This window comes from Lingula anatina, chromosome 5, assembly GCF_051362555.1.
Source record: "Lingula anatina isolate TDL-2025a chromosome 5, LinAna3.0, whole genome shotgun sequence".
Taxonomy (NCBI): domain Eukaryota; kingdom Metazoa; phylum Brachiopoda; class Lingulata; order Lingulida; family Lingulidae; genus Lingula; species Lingula anatina.
Window position 1 is genome coordinate 24,270,034 of NC_141771.1, and position 18,659 is coordinate 24,288,692.

The window sequence follows — 18,659 nt, forward strand, 5'->3', positions numbered from 1 at the left end:
ACTTGGCTTCGTGATAAATCCTGTTAACTGACTTTTTATGGGCCATCACCGCTGTCCCCGACATGGACAAAGTCAAACCATTTCAAATCGGAGCAAGGGCGAGTTGGAGCTACATGTAGGAAGTTATAGCGACACGTTACTGGCGAGTTTAAACAGCACAGATCACAACCTTGTTTATGTTAAATATATGTTCTCTTAAAGAGATTGCTTAAAAGTTGAGTATTTAGAATTGAATCAAATGTTCAGTTCACCTTGTTATTGTTATTGTAATGATGATGTCTCTAATTAAACTGTATATTTGTTTAAATTTGGCTAGAAAAAGGAACAGATGTTCGTTCTCTGTATTATTTATTCCGTAGTGAACGTGCGTCATGTATTTATTTATTTATTTATTTATTTATTTATTTATTTATTTATGTGATTTATCTGCATCAGTTTCAAGCAGTCACATTTTGTTTATGTATCAATATACTGTACACATTGTAACGAACTATCATAACTAAGCAAAGAAGAGGAGGCAGCAAAAGTAGTCTTCGTTATCGTCTGTCACCCGCAGTAGCAAGCACTATTCTTCTTGTAAAACATTATTCCTACGCATGCATACAACAAGATGTGAGATAGTCATTTAAATATTATGAACAATAGCTAAAACAGATATCAGTCATTTAATGGATTCTAAAAAAGTAGAAGTACAAAATGTCCTTTAAATGTCAACTTTGCGTTCTTTTGTTCTTTTCCATCTCTTACAGATGTTATATATGTTGGCAGATTTTATAATTTAACGCATTTTTACAAACCCCAAGTGCTAAAACACATCTTTCCATTTTAAATTTCCAATTTACAAACCATACGCCCCCCCCCAAAAAAAAAAAAAATAATAATAATAATAATAAAAATAAATAAATAAAAACAGGATACAAATTTTCAGTTATTGAGATAATTAAAGAAATGAACATAAGCCGACTTAAATATTTGAAATTAATTAATGTTTTTATGATATTGAACTATTTTAAAGAAGCAGTTTTGATTTAATATTTAATTTAATCAGTGAATTTTTCTTTGATGTTTAATAATGTCACAATGTCTTTTAATTGCTTTTATCAGTCATTTATAGGCCTAAATAAAATGTAAAACAACTTTCATTTGCAAGAATGAACATTATAACTTTATCAAATTTTAGTAATTGATATAATTTAAAGAACTGAGCCAACATTCTCGAGCTCCAAGATCATTAACAGAAAATTCGTAGGCCTCCATTATTTCATATCAGTGGGACTATCACTGGTTTATTTTGGATCAAAATGCACTGGATGTTTTGCTTTCTTAGTATAAACTAATTTTCATTCTAAATTTCGGACTGAAATTTCTGTTTTTTTATTTTTATTTTTATTTTTATTTTTTTTAAACCACACCCCGAGCTACCTCGCCGCTGACCATGGGCAGCAGGCAAAGCCTATCTTGTAATGACGTCACTATTGTTGACCTAGTTATGCAGTGACCATAAAGGCAACAGTGAACCAGGTCAAGTTCAGATGTTTATTCCATTCTCTGAAAAGCGGCTCGTGTCCCACTGAGTTAAAAGAGGTACGTCATTGCTGAGAAGGTCATAAGCTGCCTAAACAAGAGACGTAATATCCTATATTAGGAGTGGCGTATAAGGACAGGGTGTCAAAGATGCATTACTGTACTCTATTTACTTCGCCAGTTGGGGGCGTCTCGATAGTCCGAAGGTTCATTGGTCCGAAGGTTCATTGGTCCGAAAAGTGGTAACATTTTTATCGATTTTTTAATCAAGGGTTCATTGGTCCGAAGGTTCTATAGTGAACATTCGGACCAATGAACCTTCGGACTATTGAACCTTCGGACTATCGCTACGGCCCCCGCCAGTTAATTTGAAAGAATGATCAAGCACGCCATGTGTTTGTATTATTAGTCCGACCCTTCTCGACTGACCAGGTCGACCGACATCACTGACTGTACAGCGCTTAAGGTAACACTAGGGTGATCTCTAGGTAAACAAACCTTTGGACCGTAGCCTACTACAGCAACGAGTCCCTCTGCCATGGCGTACCGGCGTTTTCTCAGCGCTGTAGGAAGACGTCGACAGCGGCCGTATCTCCGGCGGCAGACAGAGGAGGTACAGAGTGACCAGGCGGTGATACCACTGAATGCGGGGCTGGCCCACCCGGCTCTCTTCCCATACAGGACGGCCACGCTCCGTCTGCAGGACGGGAGACAGGTAGAACTGGGGGAGGAACTCATGCAGGTACATGTACTACTTGTACTAGAGCGTATTTTCTTGCAAAAAATCTGAATTCTCATAGACACGTTATCGGACTTCGTAGGCCTACTTCGATCCAACTCTGCAGGGACTCGCTAATTGCAATCACCTTCAATGAATGACACGCCTACTTTTGTTTCCATCATAATTTTACATTTGCCAGCGCTACATGTAGGTATACATTTAATTTAAAACGCCAGAAGAAGGCATGGTAATCCGTTGAGGTGTTTGCACTCAGCGAGAATCCTCTCAGAGTTTAGTCGACCCACTTAGACCTACAGTATGTGTCTATGGGGATGGGGCCATAAATGCTTATTACGGTTTGTGATGTGTACTTTATATGCTATGCGTACTGGGTGACCTATGCATATTGTCCACCAACACAAAAGTGCTAACACATATATTTCCATATACAGTACGTAGTGCTCTGTAAACTGACCTACTATAATGCGCTTAGTTTATCTGCGGCAAGTAACTAGCATGTAAACCAGAAAATTGGGACATGCTTGACTATGATTTTGGCTGATCTCTTTACTTGCAGTTTACCATGACACGTGTGTGTGTGTGTGTGTTCGTGCGTGTGTGTGCGCCCGCGGTTATTCGGGTTTAAGTACGCGTACACGCGTGCGTTGGGGGGTAGGCGTGTACGCGCATATGCGTTAGTGCTTGCTTGCATGTGGGGTTATGTATGTGTGTGGGAGAGAGTTTTCCAACATTCTCTTATTTTACTCTACGTATTAAATGCATGCGAATATCGATCTCTATACACACAAATAATACCGGAGCTATGTTTGACCTGGTTGACTTAAGTTAAATTGCATCATGTTACGCAAGGTAGACATACTGGTACATTTAAATCTGGGCTTTATTTCCATTCATAACAAACGTGTTTGTGCCCTTATGTGACACTGTTCATGCTGTACGTGACTCCCCGGCACATCTCTCTAACAGGACTCCGACTGTGGTATATATCGAGTACTTGAATGCGCCCGTGTGTGTGTGTGTGTGTGTGTGTGTGTGTGTGTGTGTTTGTGTGTGTTCTGGCGTCCGTGCGCGTGTTTATTTGTGTCTGTGTGTACGTGTGTGTGCATTTGCATGAAAGCCGTGTTTATGATTAAGTTGGTTTGGACCCTCCTATATCGCGGCATATCACTGTGGTCCTATAAAGAGTGAGGACATTTCCGATGTTATCAAGTATATAGCTATATACATTGGCGTGTTTGTTATATTAAATACCCACCATACAGAAGGGCGGGAATCTTAATAAATGCAAATGCCGAGCTCTATGGGATTGAAGTACATTCATGTACGCATTTGACTGTACATGGGGCCTTTGGGAGTATGCACTTGCTCCATATGACTATCTTGTGCAAGGAAAGGGGTTGCCCATTGAATGATAGCCACTGAAACGTGTTTTATAGTGCAGACTACTTTCTGTTATTGTAACCAGGACGTGACGAGACGTAGGTTAAATATGCTAACCATGCGCAAAATCATATAGTCATAGCGTTTATCCGGAGTGATTAGTTTATCTCTCCAATGCCTCAGTCGCAACACCCCCCCCCCAAAAAAAAAAATAATAAATAAATAAATAAATAAATAAATAAATAAAAATAAAATAAAATCTGGGTCAACTGTGATCTCTGAATGTTGAGAATGTGACATATATATTGATAGTTTTTATTTCACGTTTAATACCATCAGTTTTATTTATTCATTTATTTTTATATATCATTATTATTATTATTTTCATGAGTTAGGAAGTGCAGCAGTATAGCAATACTACCGGTTACCCTCCGTTCCGGGACTGGTGTAAGAACTTCATTTTGGAACATCACAGCCCTCCATGCTGGGGACGAGGTAAGAGCCTGGAACATAGCGAGTACAAGTTCACTTAAAGGGATATTAACTCTTCGTATGATATGTATACTTCACAATAAAAACATTGTGAACAACTCATAGAAATATAATATATTCTGTTTTACCACAAAAACAGCAGTTAAAGCTTTTATTCTGATATCTGAGCTTGTCTTCAGATCACATGACCTCCATTGATGGCTGTACTCAGTTATAATCTCTTAAGAGATTTTAACAAAAAAAAAAAAAAAAACTTTTTAGAAAAAAAAAAACAGGGACTAACTTAGAATGTAAAAATGGATTCATTAACCAGTGGTAAGTATGGAAAATTGTTCTTTACTCCAGGAAGATTCATTTTTTGGCCGAAATGAAGAGTTATTATCCCTTTAAACTGGAACACACAGATCTAGAGTAACTTACTTCTTGGAAAAGTTGGCAAATTAATAGAGATAATAGTAATGGGGAAAGGTGAGAGCCAAAAACAGATGCTTTACTTCATCGAAAATAGGTATCCAAACGCTCTTCATTGCTTATTTTTATTTATCTAAAGAGACGATGATAAACCCCATATATTCTTGCAACTTCGAATTTTATTTTTATATTTCATTTTCAAGCAAACAAGACAACGTTTTAGAGATTTATGGTAATTCATATAACACATATATTTTTTTCTGTTTGATCCTTGATTGTTTGCTTTTTGTTTATATTTTGTTGGTGATTGTTATTCAGTCTAGACAGTTTCTATATTGGAATTAAAAAACTAATATAACAATTGAAGCGCCGAAATATTTTTTACAATATTAGAAAAAAAGTAATATGCCATTTTTAAACTGTCTCTTTCCTCAGGTGAAAATGCCACCGACGTGATCGTCACCAACGGCGCTGCGGAGGCTGCCTTCAAGGTGCTGGAAATGTGCCTGGAGACAGACGACACCATCATTGTACAGAATCCCACCTACGCCTCCGCCATAGACCTGGTACAAGCTCTTGGCGCCAAACCTGTCGGCGTACTGGGAGACGGACGTGGAATATCACCCTTGCACCTAAGAGAAACCTTATCAAAATGGACTCCTGATGAAGTAAAAGATTCAAACTCTGATTTCCCCAAGTTGATGTATCTGGTGCCCACGGGGGGTAACCCGACAGGGGAGAATATGACATTAGAGCGTAAGCAGGAAATATACGCCATAGCCCAGGAGTTTGATTTGCTCATTCTAGAGGACGACCCCTACTACTTTGTACAGTATACAGACTCTCGTGTGCCGAGTTTTCTCTCCATTGATACAGACGGGAGAGTAATGAGAGCAGACTCGTTTTCGAAAACCGTGTCTCCGGGGTTACGTCTTGGCATCCTCAGTGGGCCAGCGCCCCTGGTGGACAAAATCGTGGCGCACATTGGATCCACGCAGGAACACTCCAGTAATTTGTCACAGGTGGCGCTGCTGATGGCCTTGGAGAAGTGGGGACGGGACGGGTTCCAGGAACATGTGAAAAAGATTCAAAGCGTTTATAAAGGACAGAGGGACGCCATGCAGATGTCGGCAGAGAAATGGCTGACTGGTCTAGCTGAGTGGGAGCTACCGGAAGCCGGGATTTATTTCTGGATCAGGTCGGAACGGGTTTTTACTTTTCTTGCTTTCACTATCGTTCTGAAAAATTAAGATATATGTCTTTCAGAGGGCCATGTGTAAGAAAAATGTGTACACTTAACATGCGTTACCCTCTTTAAATAAAGTTTATGATTGTTTTTTATACACTTAATCATGTCCTTTTCACTTTTTATGTACAGACACAGATGTGTCTGTTCATATAGCCATCATCTGCGTCTGTCGTCGTCGCCGTCGTCGCCGTCGTCGTCGCCGTGCACTTTTACCGATAACACGATAAGTGGAAAACCATTTTACCTTTTGACTTGAAACTTGCAGAACTGATGAATATTCATAATACGCAGGTCAAGTTCGAAAATCAGCATGATCGGGTCACTTTTAGGGAATTTATGCAATTTTTTCACTTTTTTCAGCATATATGCATCACCGATAACACGATAAGTGGAAAACCATTTTACCTTTTGACTTGAAACTTACAGAACTGATGAATATTCATAATACGCAGGTCAAGTTCGAAAATCAGCATGATTGGGCTATTTTGAGGGAATTTATGCTGTTTTTTCACTATTTTCAATATAAATGCAACACTGATAACACAATATAAGAAAAACGGATTGGCCAATTGTAATTATACTCACAGGAGTGGTCAATCTTACTAAAACGCAGGTTGAGTTTGAAAATCAGCATAATCGGGCCATTATTTTAGAAGTTATACTGTTTTTTTTCACATTTCCTCAAAATCAATTCTTAAGCATGTTAACAGTCTCATTATGTAACTAATAAGATGCCTAAAAGTGTTTGTTTGATATTTCCTGCATCTTTACAACATTGTTAGTTGATTATGAAAAAAAATGGTAAACTTGTTATAATGTATTGTGTAATAAAGTGTCAAAAATGGAAATAAACTCATATCATTGCAGTTTGTCAGATTCAATCATCCACTATGTTCAGAATCTCAGAATGGAGGAAATTGGACATTTAACACTGTTCTATTGATACTTTTCCCATTTCATCATTTTTTTTAGTTGGTCATATAAAAATGGCAGTAAAATGTTTATTTTATTTTATGTTAAAAAAAGTGTTAAAAATGGAAATAAACCCATTTCAGAACAGTGCTGTCTTGTTCAGCATATATGCAACACCGTAAACACGATAAGTGAAAAACTGTATTACATTTTGGCTTGAAACTTACAGAAATGATGAATATTCATAATTCGCCGGTCAAGTTCGAAAATCAGCATGATCGGGTAATTTTTAGGGAAGTTATGCTTTTTTTTCACTTTTTTCAGCATATATGCAACACCGTAAACACGATAAGTGAAAAACTGTATTACATTTTGGTTTGAAACTTACAGAAATGATGAATATTCATAATTCGCCGGTCAAGTTCGAAAATCAGCATGATCGGGTAATTTTTAGGGAAGTTATGCTTTTTTTTCACTTTTTTCAGCATATATGCAACACCGTAAACACAATATAAGAAAAACAGATTGGCCAATTGTCATTGTACTCACAGGAGTGGTCAATCTTACTAAAATGCAGGTTGAGTTCAAAAATCAGTATAATCGGGCCATTATTTTAGGAGTTATGCTGTTTTTTCACAATTCCACAGATTCAATTCTTAGGCATGTTAACAGTCTCATAATTGAACTAATAAGAAATGTAAAAGTGTTTGTTTGATATTTCCTGCATCTTTACAACATTTTTAGCTGATTATGTAAAAATGATGGTAAACTTGTTATCGTGTATTGTGTAATAAAGTGTCAAAAATGGAATCATATCATTGCAGTTTGTCAGATGCATTCATCCACTATGTTCAGAATCATAGAATGTAGGAATTTGGACATTTAACACTGTTCTATTGATACTTTTCCCATCTCATCAATTTTCTTCATTGGTCATATAAAAATGGCAGTAAACTGTTTATTTTATGTTAAAATAGTGTTAAAAATGGAAATAAACCCATTTCAGAACAGTGCTGTCTTGTTTACATTTTGGCATTTTCAATATGTGACTTTAAAGTTCCATGGGCCTGAAGACTTTTGCTAGTCACATTTTCTGAATAACCATGATACTAATATTTTATAATTAAAAATTGATGGTCATTATGCTGCAAAACATTATGTAATGTTGCATCAAAATTTGAAGAAACCCCTATTTTGGGCACTGCTCCCATGATGACCATTTAAGGAAAATCATGTCAATTACTGTTCTCAAACTTACAGGAAAGAAACATGGGTCTAAAATACAGCTTCAGTAGACAATGCAGTCTGTTTGGTAAATTTTTCTGGCAATTAAACAGTTTTTCGTGAAAATGTAATTTTTCACATATTGGCATTTCCAAGGTGTGACTTAGAACCTCCACGGGCTTGAAGACCCATGCTAGTCACATTTTCTTAAAATCCATGACAGGTATAATTTATTATGAAAAATGGATGGTCATTATGCTGTAAAACATTATGTAATATTGCATCAAAATTTGAAGAAACCCCTATTTTGGGCACTGCTCCCATGATGACCATTTAAGGAAAATCGTGTCAATTACTGTTCTCAAACTTACAGGAAAGAAACATGGGTCTAAAATACAGCTTCAGTAGGCAATGCAGTCTGTTTGGTAAATTTTTCTGGCAATTAAACAGTTTTTTGTGAAAATGTAATTTTTCACTTATTGGCATTTCCAAGGTGTGACTTAGAACCTCCACGGGCTTGAAGACCCATGCTAGTCACATTTTCTGAAAATTCATGACACTTATATTTTATTATTAAAAAATCGATGGTCATTATGCCGTTAAGCATTATGTAATGTTGCATCAAAATAGAAGAAAACACAATTTTGGGTGCTGCTGCCTTGATGACCATTATGGGAAAACTGTGTTACTTATGACTGTCAAACTTTCAAAAAAGAAACACAGGACTAAAATGCAGCCTGAGTTGGAAAAGCAGTCTAATTGGCTTCTTTTTCTGGAAGCTATACATTTTAGTGTAATATTCATTATCTTTTTGGCATATTCATTGTGGGACTCAGAGCTCCCATGGACATGAAGCCGAATGGTAATCATATTTTCTACATGTCCATCCTATTTATAGTCAATAAACAAAAATTGGTGATAATTATTCTCTAATTTATTATGTAATGTTACATCAAAATTGACAACAATCTTTTTGCACTGCTACTGCAAACATTATGAAAAGAAAACTGTGCTACTTATTATCATTTTTAACTTACAAGTACGATTTTTAGGATTGGCCTTCAGCTCATATGAGAAAACCAGCTCTATTGGATTATCATTTTTATTGAATTTATGCATTTTTTGTGAAATTTTCATTTTTCTCATTCTGGCACTTTCTAAGTATAAACTTGAACTCCGATGGGCCTGAAGCCTTATGCTTTTAATTTCGTCTGTGTTACCTGTTGTGCATAAGTTGATGTTGACTGTGCAGTTAAACATAATGTATTATTGCATCAGGATTGGTAGTCTCCTATTTTGGGCATTATGGTTTTGTGCTTTTCTTAAAGTGTGACTTATGGGCCTAAAGACCTTTGAGTGGGTCAGTCTGTAAATTACCCTTGGGTATCACTAGATTAATTTCAGAGTTATAAAGTCATTTGCCTTAATAGGCCATTAAATGAGATTACATAAAGCACACTTGTTGATATTTCCCTGTAAACTCCCAAAGGTAAAGCTCTCTGCTAGATTAATAATAAGGAAGCAGTGATAATTATGCAGGTAAATTTTGTTTAATATTGCAAATAAGTTTAAAAAAAAAAAAAAAAAAATATATATATATATATATATATATATATATATATATATATATATATATATATATATATCAAACTGGAAGATTAAAAGTTTGAATAGCATCTTCATTGGAATTATATTTACCTCAAGCTCTGCCAAGGAGGTCATATTTTCACCCCCGTTTGTCTGTCATCCACATAACACAAAAAGTTATGGACTGATTTTGCAGAAATTTTCAGGAACTGTCGGAAGTGGGCCAAAGAGGACAATGATTAATTTTTGGTGGTGGTCTGGAACAATAATCAATCAATTATCAATAATAATCAACAATTGCTGCCTTGGCAGAGGTCTGCACTCTCAAAGTGCTTTTCTAGCTTTGTTATGTTTTCCTTTATAATTTTTTCTCAAACACTTGCATTTGTGACTTTTAACTCTCATCTGCCTGGGGCTCTGCACATTTTCTGTATTTCCACATAAGCAGTTGTATTGTTTTTTATGTCTTTAAACATTATGTAATATTATTTTATGCACTGTCATCATTTTTCAAATATTGAGAGTTTCATAATGTGAATTTGAACTCTCATGGTCCTGAAACTGTAATTTTATTGAAGGGGTGGACCATCTTCTGGGTCTTCCTGAAGACAGTCAGGTTATTAAGTTTATATTGACTGGTATCTATTTTTTTCTGTTGGAAGACCATCAAAATGGAGGATGGATCAACATAGATACTTTGTAATACTGTCAGAAAATATCTCTGGGTCCGCTCCTGTTATTGACCATGTTACCTGTTGTGCAAGATTAAAATTCAGTGTTGACTGACAGTGCTATTATAAGCATTATTTATTATTGCATCAAAATTGACAAAATGACCTATTTTGCATCTTTATTTTCTGTTTTTTGTCTGTACATTTGACAGCTTTGCTGCCTTGTTCAGTTTTGTATTCAAGGACATATTTACATCTGTTTTTTTCCCCTCGTTTTATTGTTAATTTTCATCCTCTGTTTTAGTAATGTTTATCTCTTATTCAGGATAAAGGATGTGCAAGATTCTAGAAAGATCGTTGAAGAAGTTCGCAAGCACTATCAGATTGGTGTGTCACCCGGGTTTGCATTTTCTACCAATCCAAGTGACCCCTCGCCGTTTGTGCGGGTCTCATTTTCCTACGTGGCACCGGACACGATAGATTTTGCATTTCAAAAACTTGCTGACGTCATCAGACAGACACAGAAAACAGAAAGAAGAGAATATGGAACTTGAACATGTATAAAGTTCTCTTTTGTAAAGTGATATATCGAATATCAGGTATATGGGAGAGGCAACAATTGGATATCAATCTATATATATTTCTAAAGACGCACACTGTGCATAAGACCTTTGCTAAAGACCTTTGTTTCATTTCTATGGAATACCATTGCTTTCTTTCTAATTGACAAGATACACCTTGTTAGTTAAGTACCCTGCGCATAATTACCATCAATAAATCTCATTCAAATGTGCTAGTTTAAGAATCACTCTGGTTATGAGCGTGGAGACTGGTGAATTTCACTGGCGGCGGTTTATTAGAATATAAGATTTCGAAATCAGCTATATATATGGTCATTTTACTTAAGGTTGGAACGATTGAAACGGTGTGTTTGGTGACAGAGAGAAAACTAATAAAGTCTCAAATACACTGGTTTTGCTTATAAAGATGGAATGCTCACTAAAATCGGTAGTACTCATGCCCCCTTTTAGGTACCTACAGTAATGCTTAGGAGGGGATGGTCACTGATCACTGGTGGACTTAATCAACTGAAGAAGAATTTTGTCTTCGGCAAGGCCAAGGATATCATAACCAAGCAACAAGAGAGACAGACTTTAGAAGAAAAACAGTCCAATGCAGCAACAGTGACACAGGCCATTGCACAGATATCCATCAGTTGTGAAAAACATCCTAATAATGAATTAAAATATTACTGTGAAGATGATGATACTGTTGTATGTGGTGACTGTGCATCAACAGATCATTACAGACATGGTATTGTGCCAGTTGATAAAGTTGCAAAAAGTAACAGAGATAAAATTACAGTAGCCCTTGTGAAAACCATGAAAACAATGAACAGGTTTAAAGAGGCACTTGTCATGGAAACTTCCAATGAAACCGAGGACTCTCATATCAGGATAGCCACAATTAAAGAAGTTAAAGAACAAGCTGAAAGTTTGCGCAAATTAATTGGTCAGAGGGAAAAGGCATTGATATCAGAAGTGAATTCTGCTTACGATATCAGAAAGAAGCAGAAGGAGGCTAACAAGTACATCTTAGAATTCCACCATACATCACTGCAAAGTGCCTGTGACTTTGCCCAGGAACTTATCACTAATGGCACTGACTCTGATGTCATGGTTCACGCAAAATCTCTGACAGAGAGACTGACAGTGATGGAGAAAACACCTGTCCCAACTCTAGACACACCAGCACAGATATCCTACATCCCTGGTGAGATATCTGCTGCTGGACTGGTAGCCATGTTAGGACAGTTACAGACACAACCTCCATTAGCTGGACAGGGAACATATCCAAGATCAGCACCATATCCTCCTGTTTTCTTAGCTAAGGCAAGGTGTGAACATTCTTTTAGTTCTACGCTGAAAGATGACAGTGCAATGTACATAACCGGGTTGGCCATAGATGAGGAACACGTGTTTGTCGTGGATTATGGACATGACAGAACCAAAATGTTCACACATACTGGGGATTTCAAGTATGACATCAAGGTAAGCAGTCCATTTGATGTGGCTGTGTCACAGACTGGTCACCTGTACATAACATCACGGGGTGACAAATGTGTCGAAGTGCACACTCCCACAGGCCAGCAGGTGACAGCCATGGGTCAGGGTCTACTGGAGGATCCACGAGGTATAACACTGAACAGACAAGGTCATGTAATGGTTTGTGACAGTCGAAAAAGATCCATCTTCACATTCCACGCAGACAGTGGACAGTTCATGAACACTATTCCACTCAGTATGTGTACAGGCCCAATAAACATTGCAGTGAACAGTTTGAATGATAAAATCGTGATATCAGACTGGTCTAGACACTGTGTACAAGTGCTGTCACCTAGTGGTGATCAGCTGTACCAGTATGGCACAGAAGGCAGTGGTGATGGTCAGCTGTATGGGCCACGTGGATTGTGCACAGACAGCAATGGTCACATCTTCATTGCTGACTACTATAACAACAGGATAGTGTCACTGAGTCCCCAAGGACAGTTTATCAGATACATTGGCACTAAGGATGATGGGTTGGAGTTTCCCGTAGCATTAGCCATGAACCCTGCTGGTCAGCTGGTGGTGGCAGAAACAAATGGCATAGTTCAGACATTCCAGTTCTCAAAGTAACTATTGATTATATTGAACACTGTTGAAGATATGTCACAATATTGTTCAAATTTATACTTGTAACAAAAGAATTGAAACTGATCTAATATTTAAAACAAGGCAGCAAAGCTGTCACATGGACAGATAAAAGCACCGAAAGTGACAGAAGTAGAACGGGTGTCCAATTAAATAAGGACAAAGTATGAACATTTTCTGTATAAAAATATATACAGCTCAGAAGTATAAGTCACGGTAAAGCATTAATCCTGAACTAATGCAGTGGGCACGAAGAAAGTGTTAACTAGGCTTAAGACCCTTCGGAAATCACAAATCACTGTTTGTTTTTTTTTTTTTTTTTGTAGCTAATTTAGATGCAAACGTATGCAATGCCAAATGGTGTAATTCAAGCTTTAATTAAGAAAGTGAACATTAGGCCAGGGCTTCAAACTCAATTGAAGTCAAGTATCTGTCAATATTGGTTTAAAATGTACAGAGACAAGAATTATCCGCTAAAATATTTAGACAATAAATCCTATAGTGTATTTGACAGCACCTAATTAACCTTTTATTACAATGCATTTTCAAGTTTAATTTTCATTTCACATCTATATAAAACCGTATTTATTTATATTTTTTATCTTAATATCCTATACTTAATTACTACTAAAAATCAACTGATGTATAACTTGAATATACAAGTCAGCAGCAGACTCCACAGTTGTAAAAAGGGAATAATGTGCGGTTTGCAATGAGTATCGTAAGGAGCGTTTGTAAATTATGGGTTTACGGGATTTGAGTCAAAGAGACTCCAAAATGGAAAGTGCATTGTCAATTGTCAAATCTGTAATGTTTACCAAATGCAGAACAACAGAGCCCATATAGCTAATACATGTAGATAATATATTAACCACATTAATCAAGGATACGTCATACATTTGTATGTACCAATTCCAATGTAATGTCGGTAGGTAAAATATCAACAACTGGAAAGCGTAAGGTCCCAGTTGTCCATAATTAGTTTTTAATTTTCATCATTTTGTCTGCTTACTTTTATTGTTATTATCTAACAAAAATATTTTCATTTTAATTTTTATTCAATACACGATATTTATCATAGCACTGTCTTTGTGCTGGCATAATTTGGAGCTTTTTTAAACACTAAATCGAGGACGTATATTGCAAATACAAGAGGTCAATTATGCATAGTCCTTTCACTGAAATAAATGAACACTTATCAATGTTTGAAATACATGAACGTTTGCTTTGCATTTGGTGCCCTAAAAGTAACGTTTTTGCAAAATGTATGTTCTTGATCAATTTCGCCTACTGATCTTTGTTTTTAATAATTGTTTAAACTCCTTCAACGTCTCTTTGTCAGGTGATTTGAAGATAGAGAAACAAAGTACCCTCCTTAACCTTTGGGATGCTTCCTGGTATATTTCTAGTGTTATCAATATCCCTCCCTTTTAGAAAAAGAAAAAGCAAAGCCTGGAGATGGCTATCGGAACAGTGTCTCCTCCCCCATCCCCCTATTACATGTACCAGGACTCTGCAGCTGATGACGGCCACTTGTTTACCTAAACGCGTTTTATTCAACCAGCCTACCCCCTCCTCCCGCCGGGCCATGCGTCCTTCATACAACCGGCTTTTAAAACGACTACAGAAAATGTCATAGAACCAGACAAGCTTTTAATCAGACAGCGGGACTACCTTATACAGATTGACAAACGCATAATAGGCCCCACCCACCCCACTGTTGACTCAAAGAGTTTGAATTTCATTTAAGCAAGTGTATTTATCTGAAACGTTATTAAATATATACTCAAGTTGACGTGAAAGAAGGCGAAAAAATACACCACTCCGAGTTTTGCATTTTTGGTTATATCATTTAATTCTTTGTTAACTATTTGTTTCCGTTCCCTCTCTGGCGCTCTCAGACTTCAATAAACACCCCTGGATAGCATGGGTTTGTTGTACTTATGTCGTTAAAAAGATACAAATACAAACGTAACCGATGTTTAGTCTTATGAAAAAATATGTTGGTTATATTGTCTTAATTAAAACGCAAACTGAAACTATAAACCAAGAAAAAGCATTAAATTACCTAGTGAAGAATGGACCAAAAGGGGGAATAGGCTGTCCTCCAATAAGAATATAAATAAATGGTTGCAATAATATTAATAGAAAATTGGTCAAGTCCAAAATAAAAATTTAACAGAATGAGTAAGCGTCTACGTGCATCGCCTAATCTTTCTGACGAATAAGAAAATATAAAATGCGTTATTTTGATGTTAAACACAAAAGGTCAGTAAGGCAAACCTTCCCTTTCTCAGAACACATTCCCTAACTTGCGACTTCGTATGCATGCTCGTTTACGTTTTCTTTTCAAAAAAAAAAAAATAATAATAATAATAATAATAAATAAATAAATAAATAAATGAATAACGAAAAGTTACCCCAGTGTAATGGTAGGTATTACAAACATATTTTGGGTTTATGTAGAGATTGATTTTATATCACCAAAGCATGCAACAGCCTTACCACGTCGATAAGAATTTCCAGTTCGCAGACAGCACGTGCGTAGGTTGTTGGACATGTCCAAAAGATTATACGATCGATAAATAAACGGTGCAAGCCCATCCTTACGTTTAAAACACCCTAGCAAACATACAACTTCAAATCCATGCATGTGAAGAAAACTAAGTTTTAATCATCTCCGCTATTGTTGTAAATAATCAATCACTAAAAAGAAGGTAAAAAAGGGGCCAAATGATGTTCAACCATTATCATGTCCACGGCAAATCTACCGAACTATGCCTGTACAGGAAGGGTGTAATGTCATCTATCACCAAGTACACAGGCTGCTAAAATTAGAAATAATAATAATAATAATAATAATAATAATAACAAAAAATAAATATAAAAAATGAATAAACTAAACAATATAAAAAACATTTAAAAACAAAATGTAGAAGACGCGAAAGCTGTGAATCCGTACGACACAGCCTGCCTCAGCTCAGGCGCCGCCCTAAAAACGCTATATGAACATCCGTGCCGAGATCGCACGGAGACAGCAAGGCCCAAGTACCTAGTTTACTATCAATATTGGTAAAGGTAGTATTAAGCAGGAAAATTATTGACTAATATCACTGTTCTGTCAGGTGTTAAGGGGGGGGGGGGGGTACATAAGTTGATTGTGAATCAGTAGATCAAATAACAAGGGGGCATATCTATACAATTGGCAATCGTTCTTTTCAACATTATGTACTTGAAGAGCACCAAATCTGGTCACAGCTTATGGAGTTTACTAGTGTTTACTAGTAAACATTCCCAACGACTATTCCCAACGACTATTAGGAAATAAACCATGTGCCTGTTTCATTTTCTTTTTATTTATCAAAGTGATTACAAAAATGGCAGGGGCGTAACCAGACCTTTTAAAATTGTACGCACAGATTTTCAAAATCCCCAGGTACAACTTAATGTAGACTTGCGCAACAGATAAAGGGTAGTTTAAGTTATATGCTCCAATTATAATAGTTTAGTTTTCACCAGTTATAAAATCATCACTTAAAGTTTAAAATATTCCCACTATATTGTAAGGGACGCGGTGGCGCCCCTTAGCATGTCCCACGCCCCTAGGATGTCGCGGCGCCCGCGCCTAGACTAAAGGATGTCGCGGCGCCCGCGCCTAGTAAGATTTATTATAAAGTATTATTATAATGAGACATTAAGGTACATATAAATAGAACAGGTGGTGGGTAGAGAGAAGGAGTTAGGTAGTGGGAATAAAGCTGTTTGGAAATCCACGACTCTTGTTGCTCACTTCTTCTCGATCTGTGAACCTAAAATCGAACCTTACAGGATTGGCGAGCTCGCCAGGACGAGAAGAAGTAGCAAAGGAGAAAATGGCAAATCCAAATGCAGCGCAGGTCCCACTGCCGAACGAAGTCGAGGGTCATCCCCAACTTCAGCAGATAATACAAAACTTCCAAGGCTTACTTGAAGCGGTGCAGGGAAAGGCCTTTATTGAAATAGGGAACGAGACCCTAAAAACAGCGGCGACAGCAATACGACCATGTGACGGACAGGACGAAAACGAGGTAAGAGACTTTTTGGAGGAGATCGACTCGGCCGAACACCAGGTGGCATCGGTGAGTAATGGACAAGTGAAACTAGCCTGTAGAGTAACTAGAGGTAGCTTAAAAAGAGAGATAGAGCGTTTTTTACAAGCCCAACAAGACAGGGAAAATATTACATGGCGGGTATTAAAAGACCACATTCAAAGATCTTTTCTCTCGTGCAATGAAGCTGAACGACTGAAGACCGAAATAGAACATTACATACAGTCGCCTTACGAAAACCTAACCTCTTACAACAGAAAATTCCGAGAAAAGGCTAATAGAGCCTTCCCAATTCCTAGAACGGGTGACGCGGAACGCCTTGTACTTAGGGCATACGCGAAAGGCTTACGAGGTGGTGGGTAGAGAGAAGGAGTTAGGTAGTGGGAATAAAGCTGTTTGGAAATCCACGACTCTTGTTGCTCACTTCTTCTCGATCTGTGAACCTAAAATCGAACCTTACAATATCATTAAGTTCCAGTATATTATTTCACCCAGAACCAACGCTTTTTCCATCTGTAATATGTGCCATAAGCGGGAGTGAAGGCTAGGGTAAGAAGTAAATGACAAAATATTTAAAAAAATAAATAAATTTCATTGGGGGGGGGGGGGGGGAGGGTTAAGAATAATCGATATCGATCTCACGCTGACGCTCTTTCGCAAAAGAATGCCCTCTTGCTCCCGATCTTCGGCTAACTATGTCTCTTGAACAAATATGAAAATTGCCTTCTTGGCTCTTTCGGATTGCGAACGATCTCTCGCTGAAGATACAAGAATTGCTTTTCTTGTCTATCAGCTTTGTCAGGTGCCGTGCGTATAAAGGTCCGGAAGGTGTCCTCTTTCATAATTTGTCGGCAAATTAGCTCAGTCTTCATTTAGGCCCTACACGTGTTTTGTACCGAATGTCAATCATTCTTGTCACTTCTGCATTATGTATTTTAAAGTTAACGGTAACATTTTATTGTGTTTTCTAAGCTTTACGTCACAGTTACTTCATGACCGAATAACAGCGTGCACTACAAAGTAGTGATATTCAACTGGGACGCATCATAAATGTTGGGGTTAAATTATTTCAAGTACATATACGGCCGCCCTTCATTTTTTAAAAATTGTAAGCTGTCCAGCAGTCTTTGGAAATACAGGGTTACCACTAAATATGGAATATTCTTTTTTGGCGAGTAAATTTTCTACAAAATATTTAATTTCTCTCTAACTACTTTAAATCCAAAGCTGAGGTGTGACTCCATGCGTAGCCAGGTGTGTTACCTTATTACCACACAACTCTCGAAACAATTGGTGCATGCAGTTGCATGTTCTGTGGTCAGAAATGTGAGGGGTGGTCTTTTCGGCAATTTCTGCCATTGTATAAAAACCCATGGGTTTGGTCAATCTTTGAGGTGTGTTTAGAGAAGCAACAAAGGGATCGCTCTGAAACTTGACAGGTACCTTAATGAAGATATGGTTCGACAGCTAAGCAACGCAGCTTACTATGGGATTCTTGCTCTCAGAGAAAATGGCCAGAAACGGACAGCCATTGCCAGGTAATTCAACATTTATCAGGAACCGTTTGTGATGTCCTCCAAAGAAATGCTGCAACAGGGACACCTACTCCAATACCTCGACCAGGGTATCCGTGTATCACACCAAGAAGACAGGATCGCCATCTCATTAGAGGACGCCGTGCTGGTC

At 37.4% G+C, this 18,659-nt stretch overlaps 3 protein-coding genes across 4 annotated transcripts in view; all 3 read left to right on the forward strand.

The window, feature by feature from the left end:
* Positions 1–708, forward strand: part of LOC106178615 (kynurenine/alpha-aminoadipate aminotransferase, mitochondrial-like) — a 4,812-nt gene extending 4,104 nt beyond the window's left edge. Inside the window, exon 4 of the mRNA XM_087014106.1 lies at positions 1–708. This exon is cut by the window's left edge and continues 935 nt beyond it. The gene's annotated coding sequence lies outside the window, so the exon portion shown is untranslated.
* A 780-nt stretch (positions 709–1,488) lies between these two features.
* Positions 1,489–10,988, forward strand: LOC106178619 (kynurenine/alpha-aminoadipate aminotransferase, mitochondrial-like). Of its 2 annotated transcripts, none has more exons than XM_087013450.1 (5): positions 1,489–1,766; positions 1,934–2,266; positions 4,042–4,141; positions 4,985–5,747; positions 10,518–10,988. In XM_087013450.1, the coding sequence occupies exons 2-5, from the start codon at positions 2,063–2,065 to the stop codon at positions 10,744–10,746; spliced, it is 1,296 nt and encodes a 431-aa protein (XP_086869576.1). In that variant the 5' UTR covers positions 1,489–1,766; positions 1,934–2,062; the 3' UTR covers positions 10,747–10,988. The 2 variants fall into 2 exon arrangements, with proteins under 2 accessions (XP_086869576.1, XP_086869577.1); XM_087013451.1 differs by having other exon boundaries at positions 1,565–1,584.
* A 247-nt stretch (positions 10,989–11,235) lies between these two features.
* On the forward strand, positions 11,236–14,104 carry LOC106160853 (tripartite motif-containing protein 2-like). Its single transcript, XM_013537619.2, has one exon. It carries the CDS (start codon positions 11,236–11,238, stop codon positions 12,868–12,870), a length of 1,635 nt encoding a protein of 544 aa, XP_013393073.2. The 3' UTR covers positions 12,871–14,104.
* Positions 14,105–18,659: the final 4,555 nt, after the last annotated feature.

What these genes read in the sequence shown, in the direction of transcription:
- LOC106178619 (XM_087013450.1), top strand. Translation starts at nt 2,063, where the DNA reads ATGGCGTACCGGCGTTTTCTCAGCGCTGTAGGAAGACGTCGACAGCGG. An exon ending in TGGGGGAGGAACTCATGCAG is followed by an intron (nt 2,267 to 4,041) that starts GTACATGTACTA and finishes TTCATGAGTTAG; the next exon opens with GAAGTGCAGCAGTATAGCAA. An exon ending in GGGATTTATTTCTGGATCAG is followed by an intron (nt 5,748 to 10,517) that starts GTCGGAACGGGT and finishes TCTCTTATTCAG; the next exon opens with GATAAAGGATGTGCAAGATT.
- LOC106160853 (XM_013537619.2), top strand. Translation starts at nt 11,236, where the DNA reads ATGCTTAGGAGGGGATGGTCACTGATCACTGGTGGACTTAATCAACTG.